Raw genomic sequence first — 11409 nt, 5'->3', positions numbered from 1 at the left:
TTTTCAATTACCGGCTGAGCCGTGGACCTGGCTGTCTGTTCTTTTCCTTTCTCTCCTCTATTTTCCCATCGTCTCCCCCCACCCATCGAGGTTAACAGAGAGACCAATATTCACCGTGCGTGCGTGTGTGTGCGTGTGCGTGTGCGTGTGCGTGTGGATGGATGAAATGCACAGGGACTGATGATTCTCATATGATGGATTGATTCATTAGCGACGAGAAATATGACAAACCAAGTGTTCAAGTATTAACTACATAGTTAGTCCAGGGTAGAGAGAAATCAGATTCGAGGCTGAATAAACTAAAACTACCTGCAGAGAGAACTTTGTGCTCATAACTTGATTAAATTATCATCTACTTAATATGGACGAGAAGGTCTACTCCTCGGATATAAAGATACATGGGGGGAAGGAAGGTCATCGTTGATTCACCGGCTGCGCGCCCAACACCCATCCAATCCCCGTCACCAACCCTTCCGTCACCATATTACTGACCATATCTCTCTTGCGGACTCGGGTGGGCTGTTGTTGGTCCTCTGATCGGTCTGGAGTACTCGAGCCGGAATCTCCGGGAGCGGCGGAATCGGGGACGGAAGAGGACGAATTTTGGGGACGATGCAGCGGGAAGGCAGTCCGGCTGAACGCCCGCGCGGCCCCACGGGCCACTTCGAACAGTCCCATGGGGGCTTCGTCGTCGTAGGTGTCCGCCGTTGAGGACGAGGATGGTGGTGGTCGCTGTGCGCGGGACCGTGCGCGCCGCAGGCGCTGCTGCTCGTCGTTCTCCATCGCGTCGAGCTCGCGGTCTGATGGGCCGAAGGCGCCTGGCAGGACACCGCCACGGACGGTGTCGCCTCGGCGGTCCCATTCTTCCGCCTCGCGGGCTTCGCGGGCGCGCAAGGTGGTGAGTTCCTCGTCGCAGCGCCGCCATGCACCCAGGATCTCAGGGAGCGGATCCCCCGTGGGTGCCAACATGAGCGCGAGCGAGAGCAGTTCCATCCGTTGGGTAAGGGTGGTGATTTGGGTGTGGAGGTCGGCGCTGCTCGAGAGGTTTGGCCGGTGCCGTCCAGCGGCGTATGCGGCGCGCCAGGAAATGTTGTCCGGAATCCCAGGAGACAGTGTTTGTGGGGTGCTGAGCACCGATTGTGGGGTGAGTCGGGTTAGGATGTACGAGTATGCTGTCCCGAAATCGCCTGCTGCCAAGGCTGACGACACTCCCATGGAAATGATGCGTCGCTCGGCCAACTTCGATGCAGCTTCCGCTGTCAGGGGAGTCTGATTGTGTTCGTCCGACTGGGAATCATCCTCTGCTGTTATGGGCAGACCTGCGGCAACGAGGTTCTGGCCGATGGAAAGCAGATCGTCCAGTTTGGTGTAGCTCTTCGCATTCTGTTCCAGGACTTTCCCGATCAATGACAGCGGGTCAGGATGCACACGGATGCTAACGGGTTGGAAGGGAACCTCGTGCTGCAATGTGAGAGAGTAGAAAGACAGAGAATGGGCAGCGGATATGAGTGCTTCAATTTTCTTGAAGGACTCAGCATCCGGAAATCGGGGCTGGAAAGCCTTGAGGCTGAAAGATCACAGTTAGCAGGTCCATAGAAGTTGTCCAATAATGCAAGAGAGCATACATCTCAAGAGCTTTCTTCATTTTCCCACGAGTCTTGTTGCCATTGCTTGCATTGTCGTAAAACATGACAATCGTCTCTGTCACCGCCATCTCGGCTTGTGTCAGGCTCAACGGCGAATCGTGTGTGGTATATGTGTCGGCCGCAAACTTATACTCTGCTGTTGTCAGCTCCTCTTGTTGGGCCGATGTTGTCAGATACACTCACCTCCTACAATCAGCATCGTCTTCAAAATCTCCGTCTCCATGACATCTCGGGGAATTCTCCAGAGGAGGCCATGGTATTTGTCACCACCAGTGGGATGACCCCATTCCCGGAGCCAGAGAATCTGCTCACGTATGCGAGGCCAGCTGCGGCTGGCCCTTGTCTGCTTCGCAATCGAATCAACAATGCTGCGAAGCATCCGCGACTGAGCGTCCTCACTGCCTTGCAAGCACATAGTGGCAGCCGCACTGCAGGAAATCGGATGTCCGAATTCCTGCAGGATACGAAGAGAGAGTAACAGCGCACGGACGAACGCCAGAGACGTGGCTGATGGTACTGTCAAAGGGTTCGACGGGTCCAGGAGGGTGTTGTGAAGAAGAGACGCCCTCGACGCAGATGAGATCGCATCGAGGTTTAGCCGCAACGACGGAAGGGTCGGACTGTCGATTGGAATGTTGGCATCCAAATCGATTTGTAGTAGAGTGGGCACCCTTGACACGATTTTGAACGAACCCTCCAACGACTTAACGTTCGCATCAGCGGCGTAGACAATCGCTAAGCCTGTCTGCCCGTAATCCTGCTGTAGCAATCGGATCTGATCTTCGTTGACGTCTCTACGCTCGTAACCCCCCAAATCCACATCGCCAGGTCCGTCCCATTGCGTGAACGCATCGACGACGAGATCGCGGTCAGACGAACTGCGCGACAAGAGCCACTCATTGACCTCTCTCCAGCCGGACCGTAGGCCATCATCACCGGAGACATTAGACTTTTGCCGCTTGAACTCGGTGACACCAGCGATCCATGGGCCAACCAGTCCTCGGAGGTTCCGTGCTAGATCAGGCTTCGATTTCCCGGAACTGGACATTGACAACAGTAACTCAACCGCACTACCACGATCCAACGACTCCAACATGTCCAACGACAGCTTTTGATCCCTCTCCGGATAGTATTCATAATTGGTACGTAAAAGTGGGAGCAACCTTGACAATAGCCATGCGCGGAGAATCTCAGAGCGCTCATAGAATGGCAGTAGGAGCTCGAGAATCAACGATTGAAGGCCGGTATAAGAGTCAATCAAATGCGCCCGATGAATAAGAAACTGTGTCAATAAATCTGCCGGATCCGCTGTCAAGTGGGCCTCAGGATGTCGTAGCGGAAGCAGGCGCAGTCTCTGAACGCGCTTCCGTGCAATTTGCTCCGGGATATCTTTGACTGGTGTGATATCCAGCGGCGCCGTGTTAACCTCCGCATTCTCTCCATCCACAAGTGCCTGCAATATGGGCGTATACTGGCTCGGAGGTGTGCTTTCAGGAACGAAAGTCAAGATAATGCGTAGAAGCCTCTCAGTCGATAGCGAAGTCGGATATCGCCACTGGAGTTGCGGTAAAGCGTCGACATTGCCGCGAACACAAAGCTCGACGGCTAAAAGAATAGCCCGGGCAGTCGATAAACGATCCGAGTCCGACATGGCCTGGATATCCGTCGCTGAAGACGGCCATCATTGTCATGGCTGGATTTCCCTGTCGGGGAATCTTGAATATGGACCACGTCAAGCACAGCGCGTTGGTCCGATTCGCGCTAAACCCTTTTGGGCCATCCCAGGACTTCCTGCCAGGCGGGCGGAACGGGCAGACGGACAACGCCGTCAACTCTTTGCGTCTCTCAATTGCACATTTGCCCCATTCGCAATGGCGTCTGGCTACGGAGTCAATGGCGGTATGTATCTGAAGTTCTTATACGTCTTGCAGCTTTTGCAATTCGCTGCGCGGCTCAGTGTCTTCGTGTAGAATCAACGTCTCGGCTAACTACTCGTGCTACATCTCAGGCCCTGGGCGCTGCTTTGCCTTCTGGCAAGAATTGCTCGGATGCTACGTGGTGAACGGCAGTGAGGGAGAGGCGGGCAAGAAGAAGTGTGGCCCGGCCCTGGAAGACTACTATGAGTGCCTCCACCACAACAAGGAGGTATGTTGCGTGATGCCGCCGCTGTCGGGGGTGGCACTCCCTCGGACTTCAAATTGATCAAGTGACTGTTTTCGATGCTGATGAATCGTATCTGCACAGGCTTTGCGAGCTCAACGAATTCAGGCAGCATATCGTAAAGCGGAGGCTGTCTTCCCTCGCGAGAATGCGCCGAAGGCGGAGCAAATCCGGAATCTGGGACTTTTGGGAAAGGAAGAGGATACAGCGAAAGTTCTAGGGTCATAGATTGAGCTGGGAAAGCGAGGTGCTGTGCATTAGATGTCTGCCGTTCATTCCGGGAACATGGAGTTCCCTTGTACAAAAGTGCAATCCATAGATTATGATTGCTTCTGAGGTTGCATCAATCAGAATCCAATGAATCACGTTGGCCGTGAAGAGAATATTTTTTTTTTCTCTGTCTAACTTTGTCTGCAAATGCTGGACTGGTGATGGGAAAGCCTGCTGTTGGTAGGGAGTGTATTGTCGACTCCCAACACTGCAACATCGGTTTAATGAGCCTGTGGCAGACCGGTTTAGTGCCGTCTGATCATGTGGCTCAGCTGGAACTTGATTGCAACTCCATCTCTCCGGATTCCACTGAAGATCTGTACTGTAATTGATCACTTGCAGTTCTCATTGAACTTATGGAATGCGTAATCGTCGGATGGCTCGTGAACTTCATCCTGCTTGGGTACATACTGGCCTACTCCGCATCTACGGCAAATAAAACATGGAACAACGGCAATGGCTCAGCAAAATGAACAGCACAAGCAGCTCTGCCAGTTTTCCGCCTATCAAAATCCTCGGTCAGATTGCATCACAACCTCGCAGCATGCGGAAAGCCAGGGGAGTCACGTGACTTTGAAAAGCTTTGATTCCTGGCGACAAGACGATCACCTAATCGGGACTAGCGTCAGCGGCGCCAGCCAGTGGCCGCAGCGCCGGCCAACGATGAGCGATGATATAAACAGCCCGCGCGACCTCGACAGCTCCTGCTCCGTTGACTTGCCCCTTCAGCTAACGGCTTCCCGCTCCGCCGCGTTTGGACAGTTGGCCATCTGTAATTCCCCTCATATCCCATTTATTATTATTTTTATTCTTACTTTTTTTTATTGATATTGCTTTTTGTTCGATTGTATTTTATTCCTTCTATTTTTTATCTTTTCTGTTGCCTTCTCTCTGACGTGATCTGACTTTGGACAGGGCCCCGAGTTCAACTCATCTGCAGCCGCCGGATACCGCAGGGGTACTATGCCAGCCGTCATCATGCCAAGTACGCTGCTGTAGTTCTATCATGAATGTTTTAGGCGCGCCCTTTACTGTATTTTCACTGGCGGCTTCTTCGCATTCTCTGTTCTCATTCTCTCACTGATCCGGTTGTTTTATGACTTTTTTCTTTCTGTCGGACTGCGGGAGAAGCTACTACTATAGAACCTATTTTGAGAAAGCGCGACGGTTCAGAGATCAGCAGCCATGACTTCCAGGTGAGCTCCCGCAAAGCTAAGCCTTTGTGGGCCATGCAGATGCACTAACCTCTTTGGGATTTAGACTCGATCGCCTAGTCACGTGAGTGAATCCAAATCAACACCGCAGTACTCCGGAACCCTAGTAACCCTAACTGGAACAGGCTGTTAGAGACGGGCAGCACTCCCGTCATTCGCAATACTGCGGCACAGCAATTGGCCGATGTGCAAAAGCAGCATCCCGATGAATTGTTTAATCTACTCGGCCGCATCATGCCCTACTTGCGGTCCAAGTCCTGGGACACTCGGACCGCGGCCGCCAAAGCCATCGGGTTGATCGCAGCCAATGTTGAGGTGTTCGACCCAAACAAGGAAGATGGAATGACAATCAAGAAGCCTGAAGATGATGATGATGATGACGTGGACATGAAGACCGAGATCAAGCCGGAGGAGGGTGCCGCCTCCTCCGAAGATCTCCTCCAGCTAGAAACTCTGGACATTGCGTCCATTTTGAAGCATGGCAGAAAACTGCTTGGTAGTGCCGGCAAGGAGTACGAGTACTCCATTGCCGCCATGGACCCAGAAACGCGCCTGCATCATCAGAAGAAAACGCTGATTTCTCGACTGGGCCTGGCCGGCGAGTATATCGACGAAGATCTGATCGACATGCAGGACGTAGTCACTCAGCCCCGGCAGGGTTCTGTGTCAAATCACAACCCTGCGCTGTCACGCCAAGGCAGCCTACAAAACCCACCACAGCCATCTTCGCCTCTGGAACTGCCAAATGGCGAAGAGTCGGGCCTGAGTAAGCGTCAGCTGAATCAGCTCAAGCGCAAGAACAAGCAGAACGCTCGAATGAGCGCCAACAAGGTACGCGTTGTAGATCTTTCTACTGGTCGAAGAGGTTCCGAATCTGTGGCTACTCCCTCGGCCACAACACCACATCCAGTGAAAACGGAATCTCTGGCTGGGGATCAAGATAAAAAGATTGATTACTTCTCCTTGGAGCGCGACGGCAACGATGATGATACCAAAATAGTAACAGAGTACAAGGGGCCATCTGTCCCTGAAAAGCCGATTATTCAAACCGAGGCCGAGGAGAAAGGGTTGGAGTGGCCATTCGATCGCATGTGTGAGTTTCTCATGGTCGACCTCTTCGATCCCAACTGGGAAGTGAGACATGGCTCTGCATCTGGACTTCGCGAGATCATCCGTGTTCAGGGTTCCGGTGCCGGTCGCGTCGTGGGCAAGTCACGGGAGGAAAACAACCTTAGCAATCGACGATGGCTCGAAGATTTGGCATGTCGCTTGTTAAGCGTGTTCATGCTGGACCGCTTTGGTGACTATATTTCAGACAACGTCGTGGCACCAATTCGGGAAACAGTTGGCCAGACGTTGGGTGCTGTATTAGCACACCTTCCTCCGCGTTCGGTTAAACAGGTTTACCGCATCCTCTACCGGATTATCATGCTCAAGGATCTCGGGATTGAACGTCCCATCTGGGAGGTCTGTCACGGAGGTATGATCGGATTACGCTACCTTGTAGCCGTTCGGAAAGACGTCTTGGTGAAGGACTTTCAGATGATGGACGGCGTTCTCGAGGCCGTTATGAAAGGCTTAGCGGACTATGACGACGATGTGCGTGCTGTGAGTGCGGCGACGCTGATCCCGATCGCTGAAGAGCTAGTCTCCTCTCGCGGTGACACCATTGGGTCTCTCATCAACATCGTATGGGACTGCTTGTCGAATCTACAGGATGATCTCAGTGCTAGTACTGGCTATGTTATGGATCTCCTGGCTAAGCTATGCACGTTCCGCGAAGTCCTTGACGCAATGAAGGCCAACGCCGCCGACGATCCGGATGCATCCTTCGCAAACCTTGTGCCTCGCCTGTATCCGTTCCTTCGTCACACCATCACCAGCGTCCGGCTGGCAGTTCTCCGTGCTCTAATGACATTCTTGCAGCTTGAAGGAGAAGGCACGGATGCTTGGGTGGATGGCAAAACCATGCGCCTGGTTTTCCAGAACCTGCTTGTAGAACGAAATGAGGACGTTGTGAAGCTGTCGCTGCAGGTTTGGTTCGAGCTGCTCAGAGCATTGGAGAGCCGGGGCTTTTTCAGGTCAGAGAATTTTCTTGCTTCGCAGATTCAGCCGCTTATTGCTTTGGCTTTGGGTCCTTTTGGTGTTCCCCGATACCCGATCCCAATGGATACGTCTCTCCTCATCAAGCCGTCCGGACTTCCGTACGGTCCCTTGGCGACGGACCAAAATCGGACCTCCTCTTCCACGAGCAACTCCGAGCCCACGAAAGGCCGTCGTAAGAAGGCCGATAAGAAGGAGACGTCGACATCGACAGCGCATAATGTTGACGCTCACATGCTGCAAGGTGATGTTGACCTGGTCGGCGCAGACACTCTGGTGCGATCCAAGATTTATGCTGCTCAGGCCCTTGGCGAACTACTGCAGGTCTGGGACTCAAACGGCCTTCCAAGTCTGTGGCAGTCAGTTTTGAGTGGACTGAAATGGCCAGCATCGTCATCACAGCTAGTAGCGTCGATGATTGTCGAAGAATATGCCAAGCGGGTTGGACCCGGTGGGAGGTACACTGCGCTACTGTGCGAGTGGCTGCGGCCAATCATCGAAGAGGAAAGACCACCATGGTACAGTGACATCGCTTGTCACCTCCATATCGTCCGAGCTCAATGCCATTCTCTACTGAACGCGTTTCGCGACCACGGCCATGTTCCTTCTAGCCGTCTACCTACTCTGGCCGTAATTGTTCAGGGAGACAGCGAAGCTGGTCCCAACGCTTTCTCCATAGCGGATGCCGAGAGGATCGTTGGGCCTGAATTCGAGCGGTTGAAGCAGAGCCTCACTCCTGCTCAGCGCGTGACTGCCCTGAAAGTTTTGAACGACACCAAGTCAAGCGTCGAAATGGCTATTGAGGATGCGCGCAACCTGAAGGAGCAAAGGGACATGCGCATTCGTGCCTCGACGGCGTCTGCTCTTGTTTCTTTGCAGGACATTCCCAAGAAGCCTAGCCTTATCATCAAGGGGATGATGGACAGCATTAAGAAGGAGGAGAACTTCGAACTTCAGCAACGGTCGGCATCGGGAATCGTCAACTTGATTGATTATTACACTTCAGGAACAAAGCGTGGGCCGGTTGATAAGGTTCTAGGCAATCTCGTCAAGTACTGCTGCGTGGACACGTCTGAAACACCAGAATTCCATCACCACGCACATCTTGAGAAAGCTATTCTGTCTCTACGAAAAGAGGAGGATCGCAGAGACCACGATGACACCGGCAAGTTCGAGAAGGAGGCGAAGGAGGCCCGAATCATGCGAAGAGGCGCTAAGGCAGCCTTGGAGCAACTTGCTATCAGATTTGGCAGCAAGCTGTTCGACAGAGTCCCCAACTTGGCCGCTTTGATCGAGAGGCCGTTAAGGACGGCACTTGCTGATCAGCTTCCGGCGAACATCCGCGAACCGGAGAACGAACTCGGGCAGGAAATCGTGGATGGCCTCTCGACGCTTCGCGCGCTTCTACCTAAGTTCGACTCCGGCTTGTTCCCTTGGGTTACGGATCTCATGCCGATCGTCGCCAAGGCTCTGCAGTCGGAGCTTTCGGTGATTCGTTATGCGGCCGCCAAGTGTTTCGCAACCATCTGCAGCGTGATAACAGTCGAGGGTATGACCATGCTGGTGGAGAAGGTCCTTCCCACAATAAGCAACGCGCTGGATGTCCATCACCGTCAAGGCGCAATCGAGTGTGTTTATCATCTTATACATGTGATGGAGGACGGGATACTTCCGTACGTGATCTTCCTGATCGTACCGGTGCTTGGAAGAATGAGCGACTCCGACAATGACGTGCGACTGCTTGCGACAACATCGTTCGCCACCCTCGTCAAGCTGGTTCCTCTTGAAGCCGGTATTCCAGATCCGCCAGGCCTCTCCGAAGAGCTTCTGAAGGGACGCGACCGGGAGAGGAAGTTCATCGCTCAGATGCTTGACGTGCGGAAGATCGAGCCTTTTGAGATTCCAGTTGCTATCAAGGCGGAATTGCGATCGTATCAGCAGGAAGGTGTGAATTGGCTTGCCTTCCTAAATCGCTATCAGCTGCATGGTATACTATGCGACGACATGGGTCTCGGAAAAACGTTGCAGGCAATTTGCATCATCGCCAGCGATCATCACATGAGGGCGGAAGAGTTTGCTCGCACTCAGGCTCCTGAAGTTCGCAAGCTGCCGTCGTTGATTGTGTGTCCGCCGACGTTGTCAGGTCACTGGCAGCAAGAGATCAAGCAATACGCACCTTTCATGTCTTGTGTGGCCTATGTCGGCCCTCCTGCGGAGCGTGCAAAGTTGCGTGGTCAGCTAGAGCAGGCCGACATTGTGATTACGTCCTATGATATTTGCAGGAACGATAATGATGTCTTCACACCGATCAGCTGGAACTACTGTGTCCTTGACGAAGGCCATTTGATCAAGAATCCTAGGGCGAAGATCACGTTGGCCGTGAAGAAACTTGTCAGCAACCATCGTTTGATCCTGTCGGGTACACCAATCCAGAACAACGTCTTGGAGTTGTGGTCACTGTTCGACTTCTTGATGCCAGGCTTTCTGGGCACTGAAAAGGTTTTCATGGACCGGTTCGCAAAGCCCATTGCTGCCAGCAGATTCAGCAAGTCCTCTTCGAAGGAACAAGAAGCGGGAGCCTTGGCCCTCGAAGCTCTGCATAAGCAGGTCTTGCCGTTCCTTCTTCGGCGCTTGAAAGAGGAGGTCTTGGATGACCTGCCGCCGAAGATTCTGCAAAACTACTACTGTGACCCGAGTGACCTGCAAAGGAAGCTACTGGAGGACTTTACCAAGAAGGAGCAGAAGAACCTGGCCGAGAAGATGGGTAGCACGGACAAGGCTGCCAAGGAGCACATTTTCCAGGCGCTCCAGTATATGCGGCGTCTCTGCAACTCTCCCGCGCTGGTGATGAAAGAAGGCCACAAGCAATATGACGAGGTTCAACGATGGCTGGCCGCGAGGAACTCTCACATCCGGGATATCGCACACGCGCCGAAGCTGACCGCGCTGCGAGATCTTTTGCTCGAGTGCGGCATCGGAGCCGGACCTAGCGCAGAAGGCGAACTAGAGGCCGGAGCGAGCTACGTCAGCCCGCATCGGGCCCTCATCTTCTGTCAGATGAAGGAGATGCTCGACATTGTCCAGGAAGACGTATTCCGGAAGCTGCTCCCTTCGGTGCAGTATCTGCGTCTGGATGGCAGCGTCGAGGCCACGAGACGGCAAGACATTGTCAACCGGTTCAATACGGACCCCAGCTACGATTGCCTGCTGCTGACGACGAGCGTCGGCGGTCTCGGTCTGAACCTCACGGGCGCCGACACCGTGATCTTTGTGGAGCACGACTGGAACCCTCAAAAGGACATTCAGGCCATGGACCGCGCACACCGGATCGGCCAGAAGAAGGTTGTCAACGTTTACCGGCTGATCACGCGAGGCACGCTGGAGGAGAAGATCCTCAATCTGCAACGGTTCAAGATCGATGTCGCCTCCACGGTCGTCAACCAGCAAAATGCTGGCCTCGGCACCATGGATACCGACCAACTCCTCGATCTGTTCAACATGGGCGAAACAGCCGAGGGAACTGTCGAGAAACCCGGTGCTGCGGACGCCGCCGTCACAGGTGACGAAGTCGACATGGTCGATATCGACGGACAGGTCAAGGAGAAAGGCAAGAAGGGCTGGCTGGACGACCTGGGCGAGCTCTGGGACGACCGGCAGTACCAGGAAGAATACAATCTGGACTCGTTCCTGGCGTCCATGAATGCGTGACGTATTTAGAATTCCCCCTTATTCGCTTCTTTGTGTACCATTATGATGACGGTCTTGTCAATTGTAAGAAGGTCGGAATGGGCGTTTTTTCTTTGTTTTCTTTCAAGAGGCATGTACTGTATGATGTGACGACCGTACCGAATACATGAATTGATTGTAATAGACAAAAGGGACTCTCCACACGCCTTAATAAGACCCGTCCAACACATGTCCAAACATCTGATTACAAGTTTTTGCCTCGTGCTCCGTGCTTTACCGAGCGATGAGCAGATCAACATCGACATGTCAGAAATTCTATAAGACTGATG

General features: G+C 53.3%; 4 protein-coding genes across 4 annotated transcripts; 3 read left to right on the top strand and 1 right to left on the bottom strand.

The window, feature by feature from the left end:
- Positions 1–414: 414 nt before the first annotated feature.
- On the bottom strand, positions 415–3297 carry VTN49DRAFT_2351 (uncharacterized protein; the record flags this gene model as incomplete). Its single annotated transcript, XM_069410067.1, has 3 exons — positions 415–1567; positions 1626–1779; positions 1830–3297. The coding sequence occupies 3 exons, from the start codon at positions 3295–3297 to the stop codon at positions 415–417; spliced, it is 2775 nt and encodes a 924-aa protein (XP_069268909.1).
- Positions 3298–3517: 220 nt separating this feature from the next.
- VTN49DRAFT_2350 (uncharacterized protein) lies at positions 3518–4034 on the top strand (the record flags this gene model as incomplete). The annotated part of the gene is made up of 3 exons (XM_069410066.1): positions 3518–3545; positions 3604–3791; positions 3891–4034. 3 exons carry the CDS (start codon positions 3518–3520, stop codon positions 4032–4034), a joined length of 360 nt encoding a protein of 119 aa, XP_069268908.1.
- Positions 4035–4532: 498 nt separating this feature from the next.
- VTN49DRAFT_2349 (uncharacterized protein) lies at positions 4533–5086 on the top strand (the record flags this gene model as incomplete). Its single annotated transcript, XM_069410064.1, has 2 exons — positions 4533–4848; positions 4992–5086. 2 exons carry the CDS (start codon positions 4533–4535, stop codon positions 5084–5086), a joined length of 411 nt encoding a protein of 136 aa, XP_069268907.1.
- A 175-nt stretch (positions 5087–5261) lies between these two features.
- Positions 5262–11101, top strand: VTN49DRAFT_2348 (uncharacterized protein; the record flags this gene model as incomplete). The annotated part of the gene is made up of 3 exons (XM_069410063.1): positions 5262–5272; positions 5337–5354; positions 5416–11101. 3 exons carry the CDS (start codon positions 5262–5264, stop codon positions 11099–11101), a joined length of 5715 nt encoding a protein of 1904 aa, XP_069268906.1.
- Between the last annotated feature and the right edge of the window lie 308 nt (positions 11102–11409).

This window comes from Thermomyces lanuginosus, assembly GCF_041956635.1.
Source record: "Thermomyces lanuginosus strain ATCC 200065 unplaced genomic scaffold VTN49scaffold_27, whole genome shotgun sequence".
Taxonomy (NCBI): Eukaryota; Fungi; Ascomycota; class Eurotiomycetes; order Eurotiales; family Trichocomaceae; genus Thermomyces; species Thermomyces lanuginosus.
The sequence above is the reverse complement of the archived record's forward strand: the minus strand, read 5'-3'. Positions and strand labels throughout refer to the sequence as shown.